Genomic DNA, 25766 nt, shown 5'->3' with positions numbered 1-25766 from the left:
AGCGTATCTATTCATTTATTTGTGCGATAAGTCTCCTTACGATATACAATGGACGTGAATACAAGTGTCTGATAATGAAGCGTGAAAATTTCGAGATTTATAAATTCTGACGAATGGAGTGCGAAGATGATCACATCGACTTTTACAACTACTACCGATTCAACAATCGACCATCAGATTACTAATTAGTGTCTGGCGCACTGGTCTCGGACATGCGAGACGTGAGAAATAAAAATAGATTGTAATACATGTACTTTAGACTTTGGTTTACAGCTCTTGATACGTTCGTATCGTTTACATTTGCGACAATAATGACATAACTCAAAGAAATCAAAGTTCTCCGGAAAATCAGTTTGAATGTCTTGAATTGTTAAAACTTTGTAATATCGTTTTTAATTATGACTTTAGTGTAGTAACTAATTGTAATCCAGGAAACACCAACTAACAGTAACATCAGTATTATAATTTTCTACTCAACAATGCAATTGTTACATGAGTTGTTACACTTATATTGTTGAGTAGGGAATTATAATTATTGTATTAACTGTAGATAAAAAAAATGTTAATTGATGTTTACTGGAAAAGGAATAAAAATATCTAGCTATATATTAGCTTTTCACCTATAAGTATCGAATTCTCACCAATCTTTTATAAATAATAAACAAAATTAAGACTCCGTGGATATAAATGAAAACAAATAAAAAAGGCTATAAGAGTTGAGCGTAGGTGGTCACACGCAAATGATATTTCAAAAATTAAATACTACACAATATAAAATCGAATGTTAAGTCATTTCACTGTTCACCTTCGTGAACACACGTTTTATTGAAATTTCAACTTAACAGCCTTCCTCATCTTCGAAGTTCCGACTTGATTTTTCCTATTTGATTGTCTCAATATCCGATTTTATATCGACTTTCATAGCCTTCATTATTTGTCTTGTTTCACAAATAATCTTTTTGAGTTATGTTGTAGCAAATAAGCGGCGTCGCGTTATCACGACGAATGTCCGTTACATAACGGAAAAACGCAATATCGATGAGTATTATTATAGATAAACTACGAAACGACCTGTGATTCACTTATTTATGTTACGGAAATTCGTAAGCGAAAAGTTGGAGATTTATAAAGTAAATTCTGATGAGAATGGTGCGCGACGATGATCGACCTTTACGACTACTGTCGATTCAACAATCAGATTACAATTGATGCCTGGCGCCCTGATCTCGCACACATGCGAGAGTATAAGAAGTAAGAAAGGAGTATAATACATATACTTTAGACTTTGGTTTGCAGCACCTGATACATTGCAGGTCCGTTTTGTACAAATTCAACAACCTACGCCTGTCCGTCGCATAAATATACTTTCTCGCGAGCCTGCGGGTAGGTTTCAAGCACCCTCCTTGGCGTGAGTGCGATTAAGCAGATAATCGAGATCGTGGGAGATGCGGTCCAGCATGCCGTTGGTCGCGCTGTCGCAGCCGCCCACCGTCACCACGATCTCCGGTGTCTTCTCCTCGCCGTCCGGCTGCTTGCGCTCGCTCGTGTTGGCGATGTCGGGCATGGCGCTCACCACGTGCTCCCGGCTCTTCGGCTCTGCGCCCGACGTCGTCCGCGACGACAGCTCGACGTCGCTCTTCACGGCCAGCGTGACGTCCGGCATCGCGCCCAGTCGCGACTCCACGTCGGCGCTGCAGAGGACCTTGGCCGAGGGCTCCGGGGACACGCTCGCCGCCGGCATGAAAATCTTGCCGTCACCACGGAAGCCGCCGCGCTCGTTGACGCCGTAGGTCGCCGCCTCGTTGACGCAGCGGGCGCCGCGAGTCGAGAACGCCGGGTCAGCGAACACCGGCGGTTCCTGGTACTTGCGCGGGCTCGTGCTGTAGTTCTCCAGGTCGATGTTGTCCGAGTGATCTATCCGGATCTCCGGCAGGAATCTGCTGGTCGCGGGGACGGAGGACTTGGAGTAGGCGGACGAGGATTCGGACACGAACTCGCGCATGTCTATGCTACCCGCGGCAACGCCTCGTACCTCCCGATACGGCTCGCCGACGATCGAGGACGGCGCCGGGGGAGTCGCCGAATTGTTCTCCACCTCGGCATCAGCTTTCGAGCGCACTAAGGAACGTGGAAACGTAAAGAATATTTTCGCAATGTCAGCGCGTATTCTGATGCTCTTTCATAATTGTCTTAAAAATATTTAAAATTAATTAAGCAGATTAAGTTTATAATACCTTTGATGGGCTCCGATGTGTGTTCCTCGTCCGTGTTGCGTTTCCATCTGATTCTCCGCAGCATTGACCCGACAATCGCATTCTCGCAGTTAACGATGTATACGATTATTATACTGAAGCCCTGCGCATCAATGATTAGCAAATAATTTTAATATATTTAATAATAAGTGAACTTGACTGACATTGCAATTGCATTTGATTTGATAGACTACGTTGGAATTGAATGCGAACGTTATTTTATCTTTTACTTTAGTATATTATCTGCCATTTGTCAATGTAGCTATTGCTCGCGAGGAAACTCACCAGAGCTAAAGATACGGACGCAAAGATGTAGTGAAAAATTATGGATGGTGAATTTATATAGAAGATAGAGGATGCCTCCATGGCGATGATGCCGCACATGATGATAGCCGCACGGTGCAATATTCGTATTCTGAATCAAAAGGAGAACGGTCCGTGAAAGAGCCGTAAATCTTACGGGCTGAGTCCACACCTACCTTGCTTCTGCAGCTTCCTTCTTCATTACGTTCTCCTTTACTAATGTGTGGACCTTGTGGAGCACCCCTATGAAAACCAATATGAACACTAGAAACATAATCGTGGCGCAGCTGACAAATATAGTGTAGACGCTGCTGCCGTAGATGAGCCACCAGGATTCGTGTCGCCAACCGGTACTCTTGTGCGTCAATTCGGTTGCGAATACAGCCAAGATCGGGACACCTGAGAAACGTGCAATTACATAAATGACGTTTGACAAATTCATTCAAAAGATCATTTAGATTCTAAGAAAAAAATTTTATGTACCAGTTATCACAGCGATCACCGTCGGCTGAAGATGTTGACTCGGTTGGATCTGCGTAAGCTGGGCGTATACAATTAGAGCCTCAGAGATAGGCGCAGACATGCTTATGAGGAGACATGCCTCCAATCCCATCGCCACGAGCGAATAAGATGACTGAAACAACGAGGAATTAGCAAGAGGAAACTTCAACCGGATCAAACTTGTAATTTGCAAAGTCCTCAGATATGCAATATTATATCCGAGACAGTCTCTGCTGAACTCATAGCAAGATAATAATTTTATAATACGTAAGATTTACTTCATAATAGAGTATCAAATTTAAAAGTCTTAAATTATAAAAATTATACAGTAAACAGCAACTAATAATTACACAACATCAATATTATAATTTCCTACTTAACAATATAGAATATACAATATTGAGTATAAAATTATGATACTGATGTTATGTAACTGTTAGTTCGCCGGGTAATATTCTAAGTATTTAAACGAAGATATGATTACTTCTGGAAGGTGTGTGTGGATGGCAAAAATAAAGATGGCCATCGCGCCTATCAACGCCAAGCAGCATTGAAGTTTTAAGAAATTTAGCCAGGTTTTGTGCTTCAACCACGAAATGCCTAGTATCAGAACAGACAGTAAGCATTGAACAAGAGCGACACTGCATCCGAATATTATCATAAACGTGGTCTCCTTTTTCGCAACTATTACCTGCAACATAAACGAGATGGTTCACATTGTTATAGAAAATTTTATTATAAATGAACTTTTCCATCGTAAGATGATAATATAATGTGAAAAATTGTTTTTTAAATTGAAGCTACATACTTTTACTGCACGGGTCGTCAAGAAAACAGCTATCGTCCCCGTAGTAGGGCACAAACAATGCGTCATCACGTCGCCGGACACCGTATTTGCAATGCAAGTATTGAGATCCCATGATCCAGTGTTATCTATCAGACCACACGATGTGTTCCAGGAGCTCGTCTGATTTCGCAAATGCCGGATTTGCAGATCGACCCATATCTTGTTATATTTGTCGGCATCGAAGGAGGGCACCGCGATGGCGATCACTCGAGAATTGATGCGAAATTCTAAGTCTGTACCGTCGCTACGAGGATAAGAGTTCAATATTTTATATATTTTAACAAACTGGGAAGGTTTCATTTTAAAGAAATATAATTTGATTTTAATTTCTCTTTATAGACACACACACACACACACACACGTGCGCGCACACACGCACGCACATATAAGTCCCCTATTATGAGATAGAGTTTCTGCTAATTGTAAATCAATAGGCATCATCTGTTGATTTTTCAATTCCTTTTTAAATAAATCAACTTACTCGAGCTCTTTAACGTAAGCTGTTGGTATAAAACGTGACATGTTTTTGTACACAATGACGATTCCAGTGAGTGTGTTATTAGATTTTATATTGCGCTGTTTCTTCTTCCATAATCGTATAGCTATTTTGTCCTCATACCAATCAGGATATCTGTCATAAATAAATAATCATTTGTATAAAAAAAGTGAAAGCAAATTTGGACATAATTTTGAACGCATATTAATATAGAAGAATATATTCAAAGATCTCTGCGAAAAGCGATTACACATAATCGGACGAAGGTATTTGAAGCGAGTGCGTTATACTGTCTCCACTCTGAGACTGCAATTGCTGAATATCGACCACCATGGATGACAGAGACAGATGTTTATATGCATCTTTCAGCTGTTTGGACCAGTGGATTAAATTGCGTTGCGTAAGCTGAAGTAACATCGATAGTTTCTAAAAATAGACAATTTGGAAGCCGTAATTTAGCTTAGCGATAAATAAAGAAGAAGAGAGTATTTTTGATGAATATGAAGCAGTTTCAAACAACAACTAGCAGTTACACAACATCAATATAATAATTTTACATTCAATAATATTAATGTAACATAACACATGTACATAACAGTTACATTTTGATCATAAGTAGGAAATTATAATATTCATGTTATGTAACAGTTAGCTGATATTTCGTCGTACAACTTTTGTTTGTGAAATGACAGCTCTATGTTCGAAATTGAGGTAAAAATCGCTGTTATTTGAATCTGTTTCTTATTCAAAACTAGTCCTCATTTCTAAGTTGCATCTAGATCGTTTTTACCTCTTGACACAAGATCGAGTGTTCATCGCTCAATATGCGATTTATTATGTGAGTCAAAGTCTCCGCAGAGGTGTATGCAGCCTGTGGATCAATACTATGTTGATAACTTTCGATTTCCGCTAACATGCTTATTATACCACCGCCTTCACCAGGATAGAGCGGCAGTGCACGTTTACGCAAGATCTCCCAAAAGGCGAGGATCGTGTCCGAGCTTGTGGTCTTCTGGTAACCCAATGTCAGACTTCGAAACTGCAGATTAGAACGAATTTCACAACACTGCACACACCTTTATAATAAATTCGGAACATTTTTAATTAGTTGCGGCGAATCAAACTCAACAGTAAGAGTTAAAGGTTTTACTAAAATTTTCTGTTTTGTTTTACATACATATACTATTTTTAAATTCCTATGTATTCTATAATAAATATTGAAATCGAATATTAAAAAATACTGTTACACTCCTCAATTTTTACAAGCGCGTTGTCTAGTTTGCTCCATCATAATTTGTGCATCTATTTAAAAATGTTCCATGTATTATATGTATATCTCAAGTGGGCTCCTTATAAATCAAATCGTCTACAAAGATACTGAAGAGAACAAAATGCTCACATTGTTATACGGTGAAATCAACGGTTTGTATAAGCAGTATGAGAAATCTGGTATTTGCCATTCGGGCGTGGTAGCGTCTTTCATCGAGCAGAGCCTGGACACTTGTCGGCCTACGAAATACCGAGGGCACTCTAGCAGCGCCTCTGATCCAGGCGCAGTGTCTGGCCACTGCAAACCCCAGGACTCCATTTTGAAGCATATCGGTATTAGCGTTCGATTCATGACTTCGACTCGCACGGACATGGACTTGTGCGCCACGTTGCAGGTGTAAATCGCAGATTTCTAAAATACCAAATCTATCACTTTCCAGTAAAGCCCAGTAAACGCCAACTAACAATTACGTAACATAAATATTATACTTTTCTACTCAACAATGTAACATGTCTCACATTATGTTTATATTCTTGAGTGAAATTATAATATCGGTGTTATGTAATTGTCAGTTGGTGTTTACTTGGTTTGATATCCAATAGATACACTGTCGAGTTTACCTCACTAATTTTATGCAATATTTTTTAATTCTAGGAGCAAGATCGCTTTAGAAAAAGGGAGTGGACTCTGCGTTATCCTGCATGCAATTCCCTGGAGTTAATCGAATAAAGGAATCAACGTGCTTGCTACCTGAATATTAGTGAGCTTTAAAATGCTACCCGCTGGATACAGATCTTCCCAGACCGCACGACCGGGCTCCAATTTGAGCAAGGCGCGATTCTTCGTCCAACCGAATCCGATCCCGATGTTACGCATGTTGGGGGTCATGCAGGTGAGCTGTATATTATTGCCCTGTGAACAGTCGTCTGACGGTGTTAATACACGTCTTCTTTTCTACAAATTTCAGATTATTCGCGCACTGGACGAATCTCTTTGCAGCTTACTTTCTCTATAGTGGCGCTCATCGGCACCACCTTCACGTCCGGTTCATCCCTGACCTCGATGTAGATACCTTTGCATTGCTGCACACCCCAGTCAACCACCTGACACGTATACTGACCGGCGTCGAGCAGAGTCGCTTTCTCGATCGTCAACGTCGACGTGGATACATCGGATCCGTCGTTCGGCAAACGATGAATCCGGATTTCTCTAAAACAGCCAAAAGACCGAGATGCATAAACCGAGAAAGCCATACTACGTGACGATGTACAGAGACAAGTCTCTTATTATAAGATAGGCTTCTAATGAGAGATATCTATTGTAATGTAAATTTCTGAACCGTTTCAATAGGTGAGTTACCTCGTAGCTTTACTCGTGTTCACTAACATGCCGTCTTTGTACCAAGTAAAATTTATGCTATAGCTTCCTTGAGCAGCGCACGACAAGATAATTTGCTCTCCCAGGTGAACCTCGTAATCGTTCACCTGATTAATACGGAGACTCTGAAAAGCAATGGTTGTTAGCGTTTTGCAACAATTAATTGCGCTTTCGAAAACGTTAGTTTTGCTGAGACTTTTAACTTCAGCTTTAAAATCTCTCTGACTGTTTTTAAAAGCGTTAGAGACAGGCGGTGGAAAACGATCTTTAAATCTCAAATAATTCTAATATAATATAATAATTTATCAATAGTTCTTTATTTTATTTAGGGTAACGAAGTAATTAAAACATATAATTTATAAACATACGTGTTTTTAACATGAGTTTTTAATATAAATTTGAATTTAAAAAATATATAAGTCCCCACTTGGGTGCTATTTTGCCCACTAAAAAAATATAGTCACGACAAGTGGCCGGATTAGCGAAAGTTCACTGTACTTTATATAAATTGCAATAAATTACCTGTAACTTAAGCGTGGGCTTTTGCTGGAAGGTGAAGTGCGTGGACTCCAGTGCAATTTCGCTGAGACGTCGACGCTGCACGAGTCGATTGAGGGACTCGCGAATTTTATCCCCATCGTCGGAATTTCCGAAAAAGTGAAAAGTAACTTCGGCCGTTGGCCTGTTGAAGAAAACGGTATACAGTAAACCAGCGACTGAGCGCAAAGGATATGCCCTCCTCGCATATTTTTATTTCTAATTTCCTCGAAATCAAGTATTCCCACAAATATCAACAAATGTCAACCAACAGTTACGTAACATTATTATAGGTTGCTACTCAATAACGTAACTATTACGTACATGTTACGTTACATTTTTTTTCAAGTAGAAAACTATAATATTTCATGTTATGCAACTATTGGTTGGCGTTTACTAGGTTCTAATTTATTACAAGGAAGAGAACAACTGGTCCAAAGTGCTTTATATAAAAATTAAGTCATTTCAGATGCGATCCGTTTTTCATACAACTGTTACGTCTTATCTTCGAGTGTGTACCTACTCACGTCACGTTCAGGATTTTTAATTCCTCCATGGAAGTGATATTGGAGTTCCTCAAGTATTTTGCAAGCTACGAGAAAGGTTTCAATGAATTTAGGCGAGCACGAATGATCCGATTCCGTACAGATAGAGGTACGAGGGATATCCGGAGAGTAAGATTACATTTTTTTTAATTAAAAAATGCATATACATATTTCCACGAAACTTACAGGTGTTGTAATGCAGTTGTACACTATTTTTCAACATAGTCGCCTCCAACTTCAATAACTTTACTTTCCGGATCTCCCTCGTAGAATAAGATGTAAAGGATAGGCACGGGAAATAAAAGAGCCTTGTGTTTTTACGTCATATGATATATTACAATATTATATTATTGATAAATATCAATAATGATGTTTTATACATTTACATTGTTCTTTGACATCAGTTGCCGATGTTTATAAAGCATACATAACAAAGATCAGTTTGCCTCGTGACAAACGTGTATACAATTCATAGATACATATATGTTACATACGCTAATGAATATTTCATATCCCGCGACTACAGAGTGAGCGATTCCGAAAGAAACCCCACTCGTTCGATCGCAATCCTTGCTCTAACAATAACAGATCTACTCTCCTTAGCTGTCTCGTGTTCGCACTTACTGCATTAAATAATACACTCGTCGACGAAAAGGAGAGAAAGAAAGGGAATTGAAGAAGAGTACAGAAAGCGTTGTACAAAGACAGCTAAAATTCGCTTGGCGAGTCGGATCGAAGTGATCTCGCCTATACAACGTGTTTCAACGTAAAATGTCCATTACTGGCAGCCTCGCTGGTGAGACACACAGGACAAATCGTCGGCAATGACTCGGTTAAAACTTCCCCCCCGTCATTCGCGTGGAGGATCTCCCCCGACGCGGAGAGCTCCGGGCAAGTTGCACTTCGGCTTGGTGATAGACCGCGCGTAAATCCGGTCTGTTTAGCTTCAGCTCTCAAGGATGGGTCTCCGAAGTTCACTTTGGCAACTTGGGCAATTTCGGAAAATATGAGTCGTTGCTGCTTATGAGGACGCAGGACAGGTCCGTGCTACCCGGGCAGAGGTGGAGCATTATAGTCTCCTTGGACACGCTCAGCACTTCAATGCCGATCTCCCGGCAGTAAGCCTCGAGCAGTGTCATCTGAAGGTGGCTGGCCGCGTCCATCTCCACGTCGAAGGGCACAAGGCAGACGCTGCCGCGGCTGTTGCACCCTCTGGAGGCCAGCTCTCGGAGGGTCGGCAGCATGCCGCATGTGACGGTGTTCCCGTAGCAGCGCGGCTCCTCGAACCACGACGATTTCCCGCTGTAAGTCATTCTTCGATCAATCATCTGCGCGTCGCTCCGTTATGTAAGCCGGCGCGACACAGCGTGTAGAGCAATACTTGGAATTACCACGAGTTTCGCGAATCACTATGACGCGGTAATCTATACGCGGAAGACGGCTGTAACTTTCGAATCGCAATTGACGGGACAATTTTTCCGCGACGTGCTAAAGATATTGAAAAATAATTGAAGATACCCTTCCGTGAGTTTTCAGATAGAGAACATTGATTTCCGCGAAGCGAAGAGATAAGCGAGATACGTGCCTCTCCTCGGAATTTTATCTCCGGCAAAATAAATTCTATGTTGCACAATAAAGCACAATTTCATCGGAACGAGCAAGCGGAGAGAAATCGGAGATAAGTCGAAATTACCTCGTCGTGACCAAGCATTTCTTTATCACCGCTGAGAGAACCAATCGTGCTACTCCCTCAAGAGCGTCGCGCCTGAGCCACGTGGAGATCCCGTGATCCCATTTCTTTTTATCGCGATAGCTACCTGTCGGTCATCGTGGCCTGCGCGTGGTGAGACTGGGGTTCCTGGCAGCGAGTCATATCGGTCTCCACTTTCTCGTTCGACCGTTCAATCCTCAATGCGCCTCTTCTGCAAATCTCACTGAACGTGGGAATTCTCGTGCTCGGCTCGGACACGTCCGTCGGACGAATTTTCAGCGTCCTCGTGGGCCGGTTTTGCAGCTGAGCCCGAATCACTTGTGTCGCCGGTCTCTCCCTCGTCTTAGCTTTCACTCAACTCTTCGCTCTGACGCAAACTCGCGCAACACTCGCGTAACGCTTCTCGCAGAGCGATTATCTCCTCACGAGCCTCCGAGCACTTGCGACTACGACGGTATGGCCTCGCAAGCGCGGTGCGCGCGGCTCTTATAGAGACGGCTCTCCCGCTCGTCATCGCCGTCCCCTCCACGGTGCCGCGGATATTCCGTCGCTCGGGTATGTACCTAACCGGGGCTCTTTATCGATACGCACACCCGGCGCGGCGGGGTTTACCGGGAAACCCGAGGAAAAAGGCCACGCTAACAGAGTTATATCCTGTGCGCCGCATTTCTCAGAGAGAGTGGAATAGCAAGCGCATTCGTATCCTAGAACACAAGCTCTCTGAGAATATAAGACGGAAAAATAGAATTTGACGAGAAAGAGATTAATAATTTAAGGGACCCGATAAAATGTTTTTCAATATAAATATATACACAAATATACAATGAATATACGTATATAGAGGCGTGCCCTATTATGAAATATGCTCCTAATGTGAGATAACTTCTGTCAAATTATTAAGCATCATCTGTTCCATCGCGAATTTATTGCCCTTTGCGCGAAATCTGTTCGGTGAAAATTTTATCGTTAGATCGTGCTTGTTGGAAAGAAAATTGTAAAATGGGATATTGAACACCCGGTATCTCGTATTAAAAATTTATCTCATAATAGGGGACTTTCCTCTAATAGTATACAAAATATGTTCACATGTTTCCTTTTTTTTTGTACTTACAGACAGGAAAAATAACAAGATTAATTGCAAGGTAATTTACAAAAAACAAACAATAAAACCATTTTCTTAATTGTTTTTTAATTATTACTCTTACTTATTCTTCCTGTATGTAAGAACAGAGATTATACGAGAGAAAGAAAACATGTAGACATATTTTAAATATATTTTTATATATTTATACATGTTTTTACACGAACATTTTTTTATCAGAAAATAACAAAATTGTGTAACAAGAACGATAATTTAGTACAAACATATGCGAAACCGGGAGATCTTATCTTAAAACAATAAAGACAGAAATAGATAAACATTTTCAGTTAAAAGGCGACACGATTAGCATTCATACAAAAATAACGAATTGAATAGCAAATGTCAAACTTATATGGAAGTTGCGGAAAAAGAAAGACACATATAAACACGCCACGCAAATTAAAATTTGATTGAGCAATAAAGAAGGAATAATTTGATCTGCTAAAGAATTTCACAAGATAATTAACAATGGCAAATATCTGAGCGCTGATATGGAAATAAGCTGACTCACAATGTATAGAGAGTCTCGTATGCATCATTCATTTTAACGCCATGAGAACATTATATATTATTTGCATACCGATCGATAAATAACTACAAATGTAATTTCGATCTTTGCATATGTTTGCGTGTGTAACTTTTAAACGATTCGCTGAAAAGTCGGTTGAGTACAAGCGAGTCTGTTTCTGTACTTTCCTGTATACTTAATTACTCTTTGATTATGAATAACATGTGGTAAAACCACAGTAAATAAAAATAGATATCTTTACAGTAACATCTCCCACAGAATTGTGTAAAAGCACCGTTTGAATAATGTCGCTTTTTACCTCATAGCTTCAATCATTAATTAATTTGTAATGGAAAAACCACAGCGTTAATCCCGATGGCTCAACGAATGCTAAATATTTATTAACGACACGAGAATATCGCTCCACATATATCAATAATTACGTCCAAGCAGATTTAAATGATACCCAGCGAGAAATGACTCGTCGATCGATGTCGAAACGATGTCGGACCAACGTCGACACCGTCAAATTAATGACCGAATCGACGTCGACATCAATTTGACAGTGTCGATGCCGATTCGACATCGTTTCGACGAATCATTTCTCCACTGGGTGTGCAATTGATTATACTCGTTGAATTTCAGCGAGAAATAAAAATTTCAACGGAATTTACCGGGAAGCAGCCGCGTTAGAAAACATAATTACTTAGTGGCAGCGCAAACAATTTCCATCGACGGCGAGAGACAGCGTTGAGGTCGGGGTGACGCTTCGCATCAATTTATACGGATTATCTAGCGATCTCATCGTTACGTCCGACTCCAGCTACGACACTTGCGCATGTAAATCGTCACGATGACACTGCGCCTTCTAACGAAGTTCATCGAGAACTAAAAGGTTCGCCAGGCAAGGACAACTCAAGTCTGAAAATACAGAGCGTTTTAATACACTTTCGTAATTTGATTGCTCATTAAAACAACTTTGAATTACTTTGTGCGTGTACTTGAAAGGAGCCGTAAGCACCTGCCTGTGAAAACTCTTGCCTTTTGCATCATACACGTATCTAGTATCAATATCTCGTTTCATCATCCGTAAACACCTGACCGGGAGCAACCACGTTGATCGACCGTTGCGACTATATCGGTCAATAAACTTCTTTTTGATATAGACGACCCGCGATGACCACGCGTGCCACCTTCGAATCGATTGTATTGTACGTACGTCTCGTTTTATTAATGGTATACATATATATGCATATATACATTTAGCGAAGATGATGCAAGTTACGGATGCTTTGTCCCATCGACGTGCGTGTTTCATCAGCCGTTCAATTTCCGCGATAACAGAAAGGATTAACAAAATCCATATGCGATGGTACACATCGAGCGGGAGACCTCCTGACGAATGCGCCACGCGGCGTTAATTTTGTAACGCAAACTCCCATTGTAGCCTAAAAAATTATATATAATTTAGAACAAAATAAAAATGAGATAAATTTTTTCAAGTACGACTTACAATTATTATTTCAGTAATACATTTCTTTTGCGGAATCTTGAAAAACAAATGTTAAAAAGGTATTTTGTTGCTTGTGCAACAAAATTTGTTTCTCAAGATCCCGCAAAAGGAAGATATTACTGAAATAATGATTGTAAAAACGTTCATTATCAAGCACTTGAAAAAAGGTGTAAAAATGATATCGCGACGTGACGTTGATACACGTTCGTTTAAACTGTTTAACACGTCGGAGAGTAACCAAACACTAAATATAATTCCATATAGCAATAATGCCAGAGAGATGATTATATGAATTCCGCCCCTATTTCGATCTATTTTGATAAAAATTGCAGAAATCCAAAGGTTTGCTTTCGTAACCATTTCGTTGCAAGGGTCATCCTGTTTGTATTAACGAGTATAATTGCATCTGCTAATATTGCCGCTCGAGAAGATAGAGAGAATGCATAATGCATATTGCGCAACAAACGCGCAATTTTGGTGATATAACTAGATTATATCGTAGATTGCATCAGTTGAGAGGCCGTTTCCGTAATTAATGTGGAAAAATAATTTGCATCGGAGGAAATTGTTCTTAAAAGTTAATAAATTATGCTACATCGTATAGATGTATCATGTAAATAAGTGGCGTATGTTTAAATTAATTGATCTAGACCAATTTCGAGATAAAGACATACAATAAAAAATTAATAAAAGCTTTTAACAACCAAACAAAAAATATAATGTAATCAAGCAATGAAAGTCGACACTAGATGTGGGTATCTTATATTTTAATAGATAGTTGTAAGCACAAAAATTGCATATCAGACGCTTCGGTCACTAAATGTCACTCTTTTCAATGACTCATTTTATTCAAGAATTCTCTTTGTCTTTCTAAAGATATTTTTCTATTGAAAGCATTATAATAATTATATGGCGGTAAAACAATGTAAATCAGATGGATTTCTAAAAGTTTGCACGTGTTTCGTATTTGGAAACAAAATATTTGTTGGTCAAAGAAATAAAAGACGTTTATTTTCGGTATCTTTGATTGATAAATGAGATATTTTACAATCCCGAGAATCGGGGGAAATCCCAAATATCTTGAACAGGTTGTTGTCCTTTGATAGATATCTGGTCTTAAATATGGTATATATAATTGAAACCATTTTTATATTTATGGGCACAATATTCTGCTATTATCCGCAGCTATTTTTTCCTCATTACTCCCGCGAGTACTTTGCGAACGCCGTCTGTAAAAGCAAATTTCTCTGGGGAATAAGTGCAACGTCGATAAAGCTGGCAGCCTTATTGGAGTGCAATAAGAAGATATTTGTGTTTAACGCGAAATATTTTGAAAAGATTTTCAATACTATTTTATTTCCCAAAATGCGTTCGACGCTTTTGGGAAATAAAATTTCCAGAAATCAAGATGTAGAAGTTTTTGAAATAAATGACGCACAAAATATTTTCTGTATTCAAGACTCTCGAGTTAAACGTGTTAACTAATTGACAATCTTATCGCGAGCATGAAATAAAACAAATTTATCATGATTTCTTAAAAGATAATCGCTTACTGATGTCTTTATTAAAAAACGGTAGTTATCAATGATGCCTCTCTCACTCTTTGTTATATTGTAAAAATGACCTGATTCTTAGGAGTAGAATATATTTTTGGATTTTCCTGAAAGTCTCACGTACTACAATTACACGAACAGTCTATAATTAGCCATTCTTTGCAGGTTTCAAAGATAGCGAAGATTCTCAGGAACAAAGATGTGTTTGAAGAAATTCCTCTTCGTACGACAATTTTCAAAGAGCACAAAAGAGACGTGGGACAATTTTCTACGTAACAGCCACAGAACGTCGCTTAAAAGATTCATCCAAAATCATCACGAAGTAGCGAGTGCGATCTTACGAAACACGGAGATGACTCGCGATCATTTGACTCCGGAACTGAAATTATTCCTGCTAACAGAGAACTGTCCCTTGTATCACGAGCCATTCACGGATAAATATTCAGATGGAAGATTTGATTCCTTGACGAGAAACGTATTTCAAGATCCATTTTGGTCTATATACTGGCCTGGAGGCCAAGTACTCACGAGATTCATTCTGGATGAAAAGGAAAGGATTTTAGGGCGCGCGACACAAAATGCGAGAAAAGATGCATTAAGGATACTGGATTTGGGTGCAGGATGCGGGGCTACGGCAATAGCTGCGAAATTAACGAACGAAACGTGTAAGACCGTTGCAAATGACATCAGCAGAGGTTGGTACACTTAACACGATTATTAATTTAAATAAAGATATTGAGTAATAATGAATAATTCTATTTTTGAGAAATTTTAATGCGAGTTGACATTTAAAACGTATTAAAATGTGCCAATATATATTATGTAAATAATTTCGGAATTAAATCTGCAAACTCTTCATTTAAATATGGAATAAAATCTTATCTTCAGATTAACAGGTGTCTCATCAGTTATACTTCGATAATAATTGTCACCTCATTACGTTTATCAAGGAAATGTATGTATAATTTTACGTTATTCATAGGATGCATAATAGTAAAACGAAGCCGCGAACTTGACTCGATGTGTCTGCTCTACACAAGCCATATCGATCTTAATTGCAATACCCTTGACTGATAACGTAACTGATAACACAATCAGCTAGATATCCGTGGAAAAAAACGCCATATGTGAGAGGGTTCTAATAAGATAAATCCGCTAATCTGAAAAAAAGTAGAATGATCGTGCAGTTACTTAAGAGTCATCGATGTCGCAATTACTCTAACACTACAGTGAAACTGACACCATAATGTTTTCCAATGATGTAACAAGTAACGAAAAGAAAAATTAATTTCATCGTCCGAAAACGTTATGCGACAAATTCATGTTGGATTCATTAACAATCATACAAAAGATTGCACGAAAAAGACGACTGCGACAATTATTAAATACCTCAATCGATAAATATCGATGAATTCATTTTGAGATGTATTCAGTAATCTTTCAATAACTTTTATTTCACGGTTCATCGATTGCGTAGTAGATGCTTTCAGCAAAATATTTTCACCAGCGTATCAATGTTGCACGCAACGGCATGCACGCGGTATTGCGTTTGCTCGCTGTTTCTTCGAAATGACGAAAATCGAAAAGAGAACTACTTTCGCTTCGCACAAAGTTCCTCGAATGTGAGGGTAGAAGGGGAGAAAGAAGATCCGTGTTGCTCGGGGAATGGCCCGTCTCGATTGCCAAAATCGAGAGGGCGAGGAAACACGCCAATGGCGTAATGTCAAGTGGATTATACAGACTTCGGCTTAATTAACGAGCTTAAACAAAGCTCTTCTCGTTTCCACGGAAGAGGAAAATAGAAAAAACATAGAAACAAAGAAAAAAGTAAAGAAATTAAATGCTAAATTTGCATCTCGTATATGTATGCCCATGTTATTTAAAATTCGTTCAGTGTTTAAAATAAAGTATCCGATAAGTTTAGTAAATTTAAAAACTCATAAAGTCCCCGTGAAATCTTTCTCCCAGGAAGTCTCCGACAGGAATTCCCCATGGGGATCTCCTATTGCCTCGTAACGATCGGATTTCATGAGTTACACACCGTTGATCCGGAGAACGTCGGCAAAAGAAAAACACGCGACCGAGGAGTCAGAAGGAGGACTCGAAAGACTCCCTTTGACGTCACTCGCGTCTCTGTGTGGGTTTATCTGCCGATGAGCAGATGTGTGTACACGCAGCAACAACGATAATCGGTACGAATCCATACGCAGATAAGACCGGATTCCACGGGCATGATTAAAAAAACAAATGCATCCGCCCGGTTCGCGTGCCTGCCGTGCCTTCGCGCGATCGTACCGTACAAGTCAAAACAATACTGATAGTGGCTAATGCGTTCGGCGTTGCGCACAATACGTAGAATTAACGCCCTCGAGAGCGTTTCTATCAATGACTGGCTCGCACCAGAGATCCTCCCTTCTGACGTGTTGTCTGCGTGTTTCTTCGCTGAATGAGCCCGCCATCGGTTATCAGAAAGTCGTTGATACGTCGTCAATTCTTGACGTAACGCCGCAACTACTGCGCGTTAGGACAAGCGAAGTAGCTCGCGTGATACTTGCAAATTTCTGGCAGTTTCCTATTACTATCCACCATTGCCCTCTCCTATTATATTCTTCTAGAGAACGAATTCTGGAAGAGATCCGAATTATTGATTAAGATTCAAATTATTGATCGAGTGGTAATTCGAAAAAGTTGCTGTGATTTTGTACGTTGCCCCGAATGAGGGAGGCACGTCCTGAAAATCAAGCAGACGAAGAAATTAGAATGTGGGACACGGAACGGGTTTCCCCGGGATTTTACGCAGGTACAAAGAGGAAGGAATTGCTCGTGCGTCAGAGAAAGACTGTCGATTCCTGGTATTGCATCTGTGTAGCATGCCAACCGGCGAATCGCACTTTCTAACAGGCGATCGAAAAATTGTACATTAGTCGCTCGTAGGAAGCAGAATAGAAATAAGTTTTATACACCGACTATTGTGTCTATTTGTCTTAGCCTTTTGTTGACGTATGCTCTTATATTTATACACAGCCTTGGTCAAAATTGTTAGGCACCGATGATGGTTGTACTGTACTGAACGTAATACCAGAAAAGACTTTTATCGTTTAGAAGCTGTTTACTGTACGGGGGTAACGAACGCTCTAGAACACAATCTTTAAACAATAGAAAATTTCCTGTTATTAGATTTAATACAGTATAATGATTCTGTGGATGCCTCATAACTTTAGCTAAGACTGTATTTACTTGTCCATTATTCCTTAATATAACTTGTTATTTTCACTGCAGTTGCGCTGCTGTGTGACAATATATATTTTCTATGAAATTATTCTTTAGTTACTCGGGAGAAAACGCGTCCAGTGGAAAAGCATACAAAGTTCACGTTTCTCGTGAACTTTAAAATTCGCGGAATGCGATTATTTCGCTGCTGGCATAGCGTTTTATATTAATCCGTCGTGCTTTTGGCTCGAATCAATATAAGTCAAGGACGTTAAGTATGTACGCGACACGGAGACGTGTCCGATCCCCGTTCCAATGTCCACGAGCAAATCAATCGCCACGAGCGACAAAAACTCAATGACATAATATGACGGATACTAGTATCAGTGTCCAGGAATTTCACTTTCTCCTGATTATCTCCGTTCAGATTCCGTTTAACGGTAGAAATAAAGATTGCTCCGCGATTTGATCTTTGCACGTATCGATTATCGAGAGAATCTTTTAGATAACATTCTATTTGTATTATTGTATTAATTACATTCTAAGTAAAAGTGCTTATCGTGACAAGAAATAGTAACGTGTAAATTACGGAGCGTCAAACATAAGTTATTGAATAAAGTGGCAGAAACATTTTCTAAGATTGACTCGAAATCGATGGCTCTTTAACAAAGGAACTTTAGATATTAATAATTTTTATATAGCAATTATTGGTCGATGATTTCTAAAGACTCCGTGTATTTCTGAACTCTGTATTCATTAGGACTAAATGACGAAGGGAACATCTCTCTCCGGTAACAGGTATAAAAACATGAGCGACATTCATTAGCAAACCTATTAATAGAGTGTATGACTCAGAGTTGTAGTTGATAATTGCGTGTGCGATACGGTCAGTTACCTGCGAAAGAATATCTTTTAATTACTCGCAAAACGTAATATCAGTGCTGTTCTGTACTGTAATAATTAAGAGAAAATCTATTAAAACGCAATTAAAATATAGAGACTGTAACATCTCTAAAAAACAGAGCCGAATATTAAGAATGAAATGTAGCCGTAATATTTGCCACTAAATAGAAATTAAAAATTATAGATTATTGTATTAAATATTTCTTATAAAATATTAAAACCGTTATTGTATCGAAATGTACTAACGTTAAAATATGATACGAATAATTGGACAAGATGCCATTTTCGATCGGGCTGGATCTTGATAGCTCAATAATAACATTTCTGTGCTCTACACTTTTTCCAACTCGCAATCAATAAACTACGCGCCGATAGCTCTTTGTTGGAATACATGAAATACAAGCGAAAATTTTCTTTTAATAATTAAAACAATAGAAACATGTTTCTTTTTTCATTTCAGTTGCCTGCGTAGCTATTGCGATGAACGCGATATTGAACAACGTGGACATTGAGGTGTTGCGGGAAAACTTGTTAGAAAAGCCACTGGAAGATCCGTACGACGTGATCTTTGTGGGTGATTTATTGTACGACGAGGAAACAGCGGGCATCTTAATGACCTGGTTGGGAGACGCGCATGAACGAGGCGCCCGAATTTATTTAGGAGACCCAGGAAGGCACGGATTGAGCGAAGAATTCAGGAAGCGATTGAGATCGCTACGACGATATTCCTTGCCTGAAAACGTCAGGAGAGAGAATCACGGTTACGACATGGCCACCGTGTGGGAATTTGCCCGAACTTGAGCGGCTGACGCATATCGGCAATTAAATGCAGACTAAAGAACGTTCTAAAGTCCAAGAGTTATTCCAATATTGAATTTTTTCGCCATTAAATAATACTCGTGTACACAAAGACCAACATTATTTGCTTTGTTAAATGTTCACGCTGGTTTTCACACGGCCCTTCAAATCTTATACCAGACACAACAACGTTCTGAAAATTTCTCAACTATTTCAGAGAGAGATAAACAGGTGTATGCTATAAGTCTGCTAATCTTCAGGTAATATACTTATAATGATACTTTATTCTGACGTATATTCGGATATTTCTATCTTGTTGCGAAATAAACGTAAGCTGTACTTCGTCAGTAAGTCGTCATAAATTGATTGCTCCTTGGATTCACTTACACGGATTAGATTGTAAGTAACAGTGTATCCGTCAGGACGTGCATTCTTTGGCGCGAATTGACGCAAATGTACAAAAATCATTACGACGTATAATTGCCGTATAGTCGCATACAACTCGATTTTACGCCGCTCACCGACGCACGTGTCACGTGTGTCGTGTGCTGGCGCTTACGTTAAACCGCGGACGTAGTTTCGCACGGGGAAATCTTTGTGATATTTCCAACAGTCTGCGAAACGACTATTCGCGCGCGCTCGCGCTATTTTCAAAGCAGGGAATCCTATTTCGTTACATAATCCATTTGTGCATATCTCGTTTTCATATAAACTCGAGTGCACATGCGTCAAAGCATACGTGGTTATTCTTGTGTTCTTCACACTCTTATCGCAAATACTGTACGAGGTGCGTCACCGCATCGAGTAAAATCTATATCGGTTTGTTGTCGAATACAAATGATTTTTTTTAGTAAAAAAAAACTTTACTCACCTGCTTGCTGACAAATGATTCCAAACTTCCGTGTTGCGATATCAGGCCGGTGCGGAGAGATGTGACATTCGATAACTTGATTCTGCATTCGTACCTCGATCGATCTGCGAATACAAAGTCCATGCGTTATACAGGACGTTTAAAGTTCCTCGCATTTTCTTTCGTTTGCAAATTTTTTCAGCAACGTCGAATATACATTTCAGCTTGATCAAGATGCAAAAGAGCTAAATTTTAATCAACTAGGTTTCAGATATACGACTCAGTTCTTTGATTCATTTCCATAAATACTTTAGCCAAATTTTTAAGTGCTTCAGCTTAATTACAAAGCTATTTAATCTCAAATGTTAAATAAGATTTTTTAAAAAGCAAAATTGCACAAAAAGTCCACAGCAAAAAGAAACTGGTGCTGTTGCGTGGACTCGAAAATACATAAAAAATGATATGTTGCGGCAAACTGTTAGATATATGTTACATAGCACGAAACTCACTGTTGTATATCTTCGTGCTGTCTTTGCAAGCGCACGGCTGCTGCCGCTCGTCGACAGGACATTGTAGTATACAATTCTCCGAAGCGCAGTCTACAAAGAAATGTGATTAATCAATTATCGTTCAAATTCCATAGATTTGTGTTTTTGCACGACTTTTATTCGTACTTGATTCAGCCTTATCGTTAACGATAAGTATGAGTAATCTGCGTACCGAAATAAAACGGATTAAACGTATCTAATCGAGGTAGAACATTACCGGTGTCTGAAGTGTCTAAAAGACGGGTTTCGCAGTTGTGCCCGACGTACCCGTCCGGACAATCACAGCGCATCGCTTCTGCCCCAATTTGTCTAAAAAATAAGCGCAATCAATTAAGTACTCATTCCGCAAGTCACTTCATCTTTTAGAAACAATTTTTTTAATTAAAAATATTAAATGTAATGAAAAAATTATTTATATAAAAGGCGTATAATTTTTTATGCAAATCTCATCTTTATAAATATTTTGATTCTTTAAAAGATCCTTAAATCACTTTGTAAATTAAAAATTGTTGCGTTTTACAAGAAAAAAGTTGCATAAAAACTTGCGGCTTTTCAACTATGCAATAATGTAAATGGACCCAACATAGTGGTGGATTTTATCACTCGTGATGAAATATTTATACAAATATTTAAACATTGATTATGCAACTACACATTGCAAAGATATCTATTATAAGGTTTATTTCACATAAATAAGCAGAGAGTTTTAATGTATATACTATAAGTATGTATATACTTTGTTTAACTCGTTGCATAATCTTTTTTTTAAGCACATACATAGTACTGATATGCATGTGTACCTGCATGTAGCACCGTTTTGGCAAACTGGAATATGTTCGTCGTTAAAGCACAACGGACCTTCGTTGCAGTTCCTTTCGCTGAAGCCATCGAAACAATCGCACCAGAAGGACCTGCGGAAGAAAAACCGTAATCGAAGAAACTTCGTGTCTCCAGGATGAGTAGGCAAATCGCGAAAGATCACTAGTTATTAATGAGGATGAGTCGCAAGATTTGTAATACTACGACAACTACTTTACGCAAATATTCAATTTCTTGGTGTGCTTATCCTTAAAGGTAAGTTTTTAGAAAGCTTCCGTGAATTTCAAGATACGTTTTCTAAAAGCAAAGTGCAACTGTTAAACGAGAATGTTTTTTCCTACACGCTAATATTGCAATTGTTACAACTTATACAAAACAAATGAAATATACTATTTTGTTTAGATTATTAGTAGAATATCCCGGTTATAATTAAATAGGTAGCTAAAATAAAAGTATCACACGTTTACACCTCACAGTTATTGCACAGTTAGTTATGCAAACATTATTTTAAATGATTATATTAATTGTAAAAACTATATTTGTGTTTTCGGCTTATTACAAACTTACCTTTAAGGATAAGTACATCAAGAAATTGAGTGTTTACGTAAAGTAGTTACCGTAGTATTACAAATCTTGCGACTCATCCTCATTAATAGCTAATGTCTTTCTTCAATGCAAGTTAACATTTTACGTGTATTGACTCTCTGGTCGGTTTATTTTGAACTTTCTTTCTAGTTAACTGAATTTCTGAATATTTTCTCGCGCATTGTCTGAAAAGTTTCTCTTCAGTCTCGATAACACAAATACAAACGTACAAATAAAATGATACATAAACGTAAGTGATAAACCAGGCACGATTGTACATTTCTTAGTTTGTTAAGATTTAATTTTAACGTGTTTATAGGCTGCATGGAGTGTCGAGATAATATATTGGCATATTATAAATAATTAACAACCCGCGGTAAAGCAAACTGCCTACAGTGTGCCATCAGGTTGGCAGCAGATTTGCTCAGATATCGCAAAAGATCCGGTCTCATCTGTGCCCGTATCAAACTCGTGTTTCGCCAACGGAGCCCGCCGATATAATCTGACGGCGGATTATCCGGATATGCAGAAACCGGACGAAATCTGTCGTCTCGTAAATATTTAAATGGAGCACACACCATTTGAATAGTCGCGAAATGGCAGATTTCGCTCAGTTCCCGCAAACAATATGCCATTATACTTTGTCAACGGACTGTCGTATTTCTGCTGGCGTTTAATCGATAAGATCTGCAGCGGACATATCAAAATCCGTCCCCGACGGACTTGGCTGTCCGGACGCTCACGTGTAGTCCGCAGAGACGAGGCAGTTGCCCGCGAAGGAGCAGTCGCGTATGGTGCAGGAGTCGGGATTCGGGTGTTCCTCGGTCATCTCGTACGTCACGTTGAATCCGTACACGTCGAGCAGGTCGTCGAGCACCCTGGCGTGATTGCCCTCGAGCCGATCGAGCTCGAACTCGACCACCAGGAACGGCCGGAACGTCCTCAGGCGCCGATACTCGAAGACGTTGCCCTCGGTCACCTCCTTAACCAGGGCCGCCCCGAAGTTCATGGTCTCGGATTCGTAGTACGCGTACTCGGTGAAGCGCAGCCCCTTGTAGACGTAGAGCTGCGTCAGGTAGACGACGATGGAGCTGTTGGTCGACGGGATGTCGGACACGTCGATCACCCAGCGACACTTGATCGGGACCGGAAACGGCCCGGGGAAGTTCGGCGTGTGCACGACGCCCCGGGCGCCCGCCAAGTGGCCGCCGCAGTCAAGGGCGTCCGCGTTCACGGCGACACCCGGCAGGTTCGCGCAGAGGAGGTACAGAAGGAGAGAAACGCCCGCCACGGTCGCCCACATCTTCGAATCTGTCCGAAAAAGAAATAACGACATTAGAGAAACGCGAGGTACGTGGAGACGTTGGGATCGATGTTGACGAATATTCGCAGGTGAGACTACACATTTATCTTCTTATACAGGAGCCTCTGAAGAAGAGAGTTTCCTGCGACTATCTTATCTCATAGTCGGAGCAATACTGCACGTGACGTTCATTAAATTTCCACGAAAGAGTGTAAATCGCCGGTAGTTAATTAACAGAGAAAAGAATTGGTGTACATTAGGCCGGAGAACTATACTCGAAGACACGTCCATTCGACGGTCTAACAATTCTTTTTTCTATTCATTAAATTTATATATAAATACTTGTATAATCTTAAAAATTTATATATCATTTATTCTTAAAAAGTAGCGAATTTCTTTGGGTTTCTTTTGGAAAAAATATGCAACCAGGAACGAATATTAGGAACGAAACTGCCTGGCATTTCTTCCGTTTTACTTGTAACTAAATCGTGGAGTCGTGTAAGTGAGTGGTCCGACTGATCTTCAAATAACAGCTGAACTTGAACTGAAATTTACAAGATTCGATGAAATACATTGCATTTAAATCTGTGCGTGCAGTAATAATCAAACAACGTAGACTTAAGCCTAAAAGATATTACGCTGATTCACCTGGAGGTCAGTTCTATATTTTTTTATTGTGATTTTTAAATTTCTCTTGTAGCTTTGTCTCAGATCACTGAATTGGAATACGAGTCGAAACGAGCTTGAATGAAAAGAACATTACTTTCCACGTTTAAACCAAGCACTGTATTCCGCGCTTATTGGCTCACACTGGCCTTGCCACAATGATTCTTTATCTTCTTTGGAGCCTCTTCTTATCAATTCTATACCTTACAATATAGTGAAAATGCTAAAAGCGTGAATTATCCTGAGGCCCGGTCTCACCAAACGTCGCTTAACTTTAACCCTGGCTTAATTCACCCTTTGTCTCTTTCTCCGAGAAACGGAAAGAAACGAGGGGCGAGTTGAGTTACAATTAAAATTACGCGACGGTCGTGCAACCAAGCCTCAGAACCGAAGAAACGCACGGGCACCCTGAACGACGTGTCAACGGCGTAGTAAACACATACGTCAACGCGACATCTCTCTCACCTCGTCCGCGGCTCGAGCGGGGCGTAATCGCGAAACTACCCCGAGCGAAGCCACCCTAGTCGTCCCAGTCGCCGCTCAATCGACCTTCCGCCGCGTCAATGGGGCTCTTCCGGGCGCGACGACGTCGTCGACGTCGCCATCCCGCCCTCGCAGCAGCCAGAAACGTCGCGCTCACCCGCGAGCCGAATACCGCGCAAAAGCGCGGACCTCGGGGGCGAGAGAGGGAGAGGGGGATGCCCGACGCATCTCCCGATCGACTAAATTGTCGGGAGACTCGCGCGAAACGCGGAGGAACGCGAGACAGTGTCGCGGCGAGACACCTCGACGTATGGAACTTGGGCACGACCTTGCGACCAAGGTCGCGCGCCCGGACACTGGGGAGCTCCCGCGCCGTTTATCACCCGGGATACCCTGCGACCGTCAGCCTCCTCCTTCTCCTCTTCCGCGCGCGCGTCCACCCCCAGGCACCCCCGCGTGGATTAATCGCGCGCTGGCGCGGGAGCATTGGTAACTTTGCCAGGACGCGAGGGGGACAAGTTCGGTGCGAGCGATTCAAATCTTGGCGCCGTCGATTACGAAACAACGTGGACCAGTGAGCTATATAATACGCCGGAGCGAGTGGTCTTGTTTCCTATTGTTCTCGTCGTCGAGGGAGAGGTGCTGTTGGGTGAATCTCTGTCTCTTTGTCTACTATCCGATTGGTCCATCTTTCAGGGGTGAGATAGAAGATTATCGACCATCACATAGTAAAGATTCACCCAACAGCACTTCTCGAGAGAGAACAGGATCTCTTACTCCAGGATGTTATAGAGCTCACTGAAACCTAATCTACAACGTCTTTGCGTCTAGAAACATTCTATTTTATATAAGCAAGTCGAAACGCTTAAAAAGATGGTCGACAACGTACAATTTAGCAACTTGCGCAAAATTTTTAAACGTAGATATTATTCCAAATTCTATTCGACCACAGCTGGCCACACTTGTTAATTTCCCTGTCAATGCAGTCTGTCCGGAAAGTATCAGACCTTGTGCTGCAGCGGGAGAAAGAGCTAAATCTGATCAATG

At 40.3% G+C, this 25766-nt stretch overlaps 3 protein-coding genes across 6 annotated transcripts; 1 reads left to right on the top strand and 2 right to left on the bottom strand.

The window, feature by feature from the left end:
* LOC105562756 lies at window positions 1-25221 on the bottom strand. Of its 2 annotated transcripts, XM_012013817.1 has the most exons (22): window positions 24702-25221; window positions 23011-23578; window positions 21664-21774; window positions 21081-21172; window positions 20825-20914; window positions 20337-20440; window positions 8111-8175; window positions 7569-7728; window positions 7029-7171; window positions 6674-6878; window positions 6420-6581; window positions 5799-6080; window positions 5190-5438; window positions 4650-4825; window positions 4385-4534; window positions 3865-4147; window positions 3541-3747; window positions 3039-3189; window positions 2732-2954; window positions 2538-2667; window positions 2235-2355; window positions 1-2118 (listed from the first exon to the last, which is right to left on the bottom strand). In XM_012013817.1, exons 2-22 carry the CDS (start codon window positions 23568-23570, stop codon window positions 1391-1393), a joined length of 4392 nt encoding a protein of 1463 aa, XP_011869207.1. In that variant the 5' UTR covers window positions 23571-23578; window positions 24702-25221; the 3' UTR covers window positions 1-1390. The 2 variants fall into 2 exon arrangements, with proteins under 2 accessions (XP_011869207.1, XP_011869208.1); XM_012013818.1 differs by lacking the exons at window positions 21664-21774; window positions 23011-23578; window positions 24702-25221 and having other exon boundaries at window positions 8103-8175; window positions 21081-21160.
* LOC105562754 lies at window positions 8448-10318 on the bottom strand. The gene is made up of 2 exons (XM_012013813.1): window positions 9946-10318; window positions 8448-9430 (listed from the first exon to the last, which is right to left on the bottom strand). Exons 1-2 carry the CDS (start codon window positions 9999-10001, stop codon window positions 9103-9105), a joined length of 384 nt encoding a protein of 127 aa, XP_011869203.1. The 5' UTR covers window positions 10002-10318; the 3' UTR covers window positions 8448-9102.
* On the top strand, window positions 9354-19816 carry LOC105562755 (protein N-lysine methyltransferase METTL20-like). Of its 3 annotated transcripts, none has more exons than XM_012013814.1 (3): window positions 9354-9432; window positions 14720-15249; window positions 19128-19816. In XM_012013814.1, the coding sequence occupies exons 2-3, from the start codon at window positions 14754-14756 to the stop codon at window positions 19466-19468; spliced, it is 837 nt and encodes a 278-aa protein (XP_011869204.1). In that variant the 5' UTR covers window positions 9354-9432; window positions 14720-14753; the 3' UTR covers window positions 19469-19816. The 3 variants fall into 3 exon arrangements, with proteins under 3 accessions (XP_011869204.1, XP_011869205.1, XP_011869206.1); XM_012013815.1 differs by lacking the exon at window positions 9354-9432 and adding an exon at window positions 12040-12383; XM_012013816.1 differs by lacking the exon at window positions 9354-9432 and adding an exon at window positions 12483-12699.
* Window positions 25222-25766: the final 545 nt, after the last annotated feature.

This window comes from Vollenhovia emeryi, unplaced genomic scaffold (genome assembly GCF_000949405.1).
Source record: "Vollenhovia emeryi isolate VEMERY1.0 unplaced genomic scaffold, V.emery_V1.0 DF939184.1, whole genome shotgun sequence".
NCBI classification, from domain to species: Eukaryota; Metazoa; Arthropoda; class Insecta; order Hymenoptera; family Formicidae; genus Vollenhovia; species Vollenhovia emeryi.
Note: the sequence above shows the minus strand (reverse complement) of the source record. Positions and strands in the feature narration are given on the sequence as shown.

Bases quoted from the DNA above. Each gene is read 5' to 3' on its own strand.
- LOC105562755 (XM_012013814.1), top strand. From the start codon at position 14,754: ATGTGTTTGAAGAAATTCCTCTTCGTACGACAATTTTCAAAGAGCACA. The intron at 15,250-19,127 runs GTTGGTACACTT...TTTTCATTTCAG, and splicing joins TGCAAATGACATCAGCAGAG to TTGCCTGCGTAGCTATTGCG.
- LOC105562756 (XM_012013817.1), bottom strand. From the start codon at position 23,570: ATGTGGGCGACCGTGGCGGGCGTTTCTCTCCTTCTGTACCTCCTCTGC. The intron at 7,729-8,110 runs GTGAGTAGGTAC...TTTCTTCAACAG, and splicing joins TTAAAAATCCTGAACGTGAC to GCCAACGGCCGAAGTTACTT. The intron at 3,190-3,540 runs GTAATCATATCT...TCGTTGTTTCAG, and splicing joins TCCACACACACCTTCCAGAA to TCATCTTATTCGCTCGTGGC.
- LOC105562754 (XM_012013813.1), bottom strand. From the start codon at position 10,001: ATGACTCGCTGCCAGGAACCCCAGTCTCACCACGCGCAGGCCACGATG. The intron at 9,431-9,945 runs GTAGCTATCGCG...AATGACTTACAG, and splicing joins CAGGCCACGATGACCGACAG to CGGGAAATCGTCGTGGTTCG.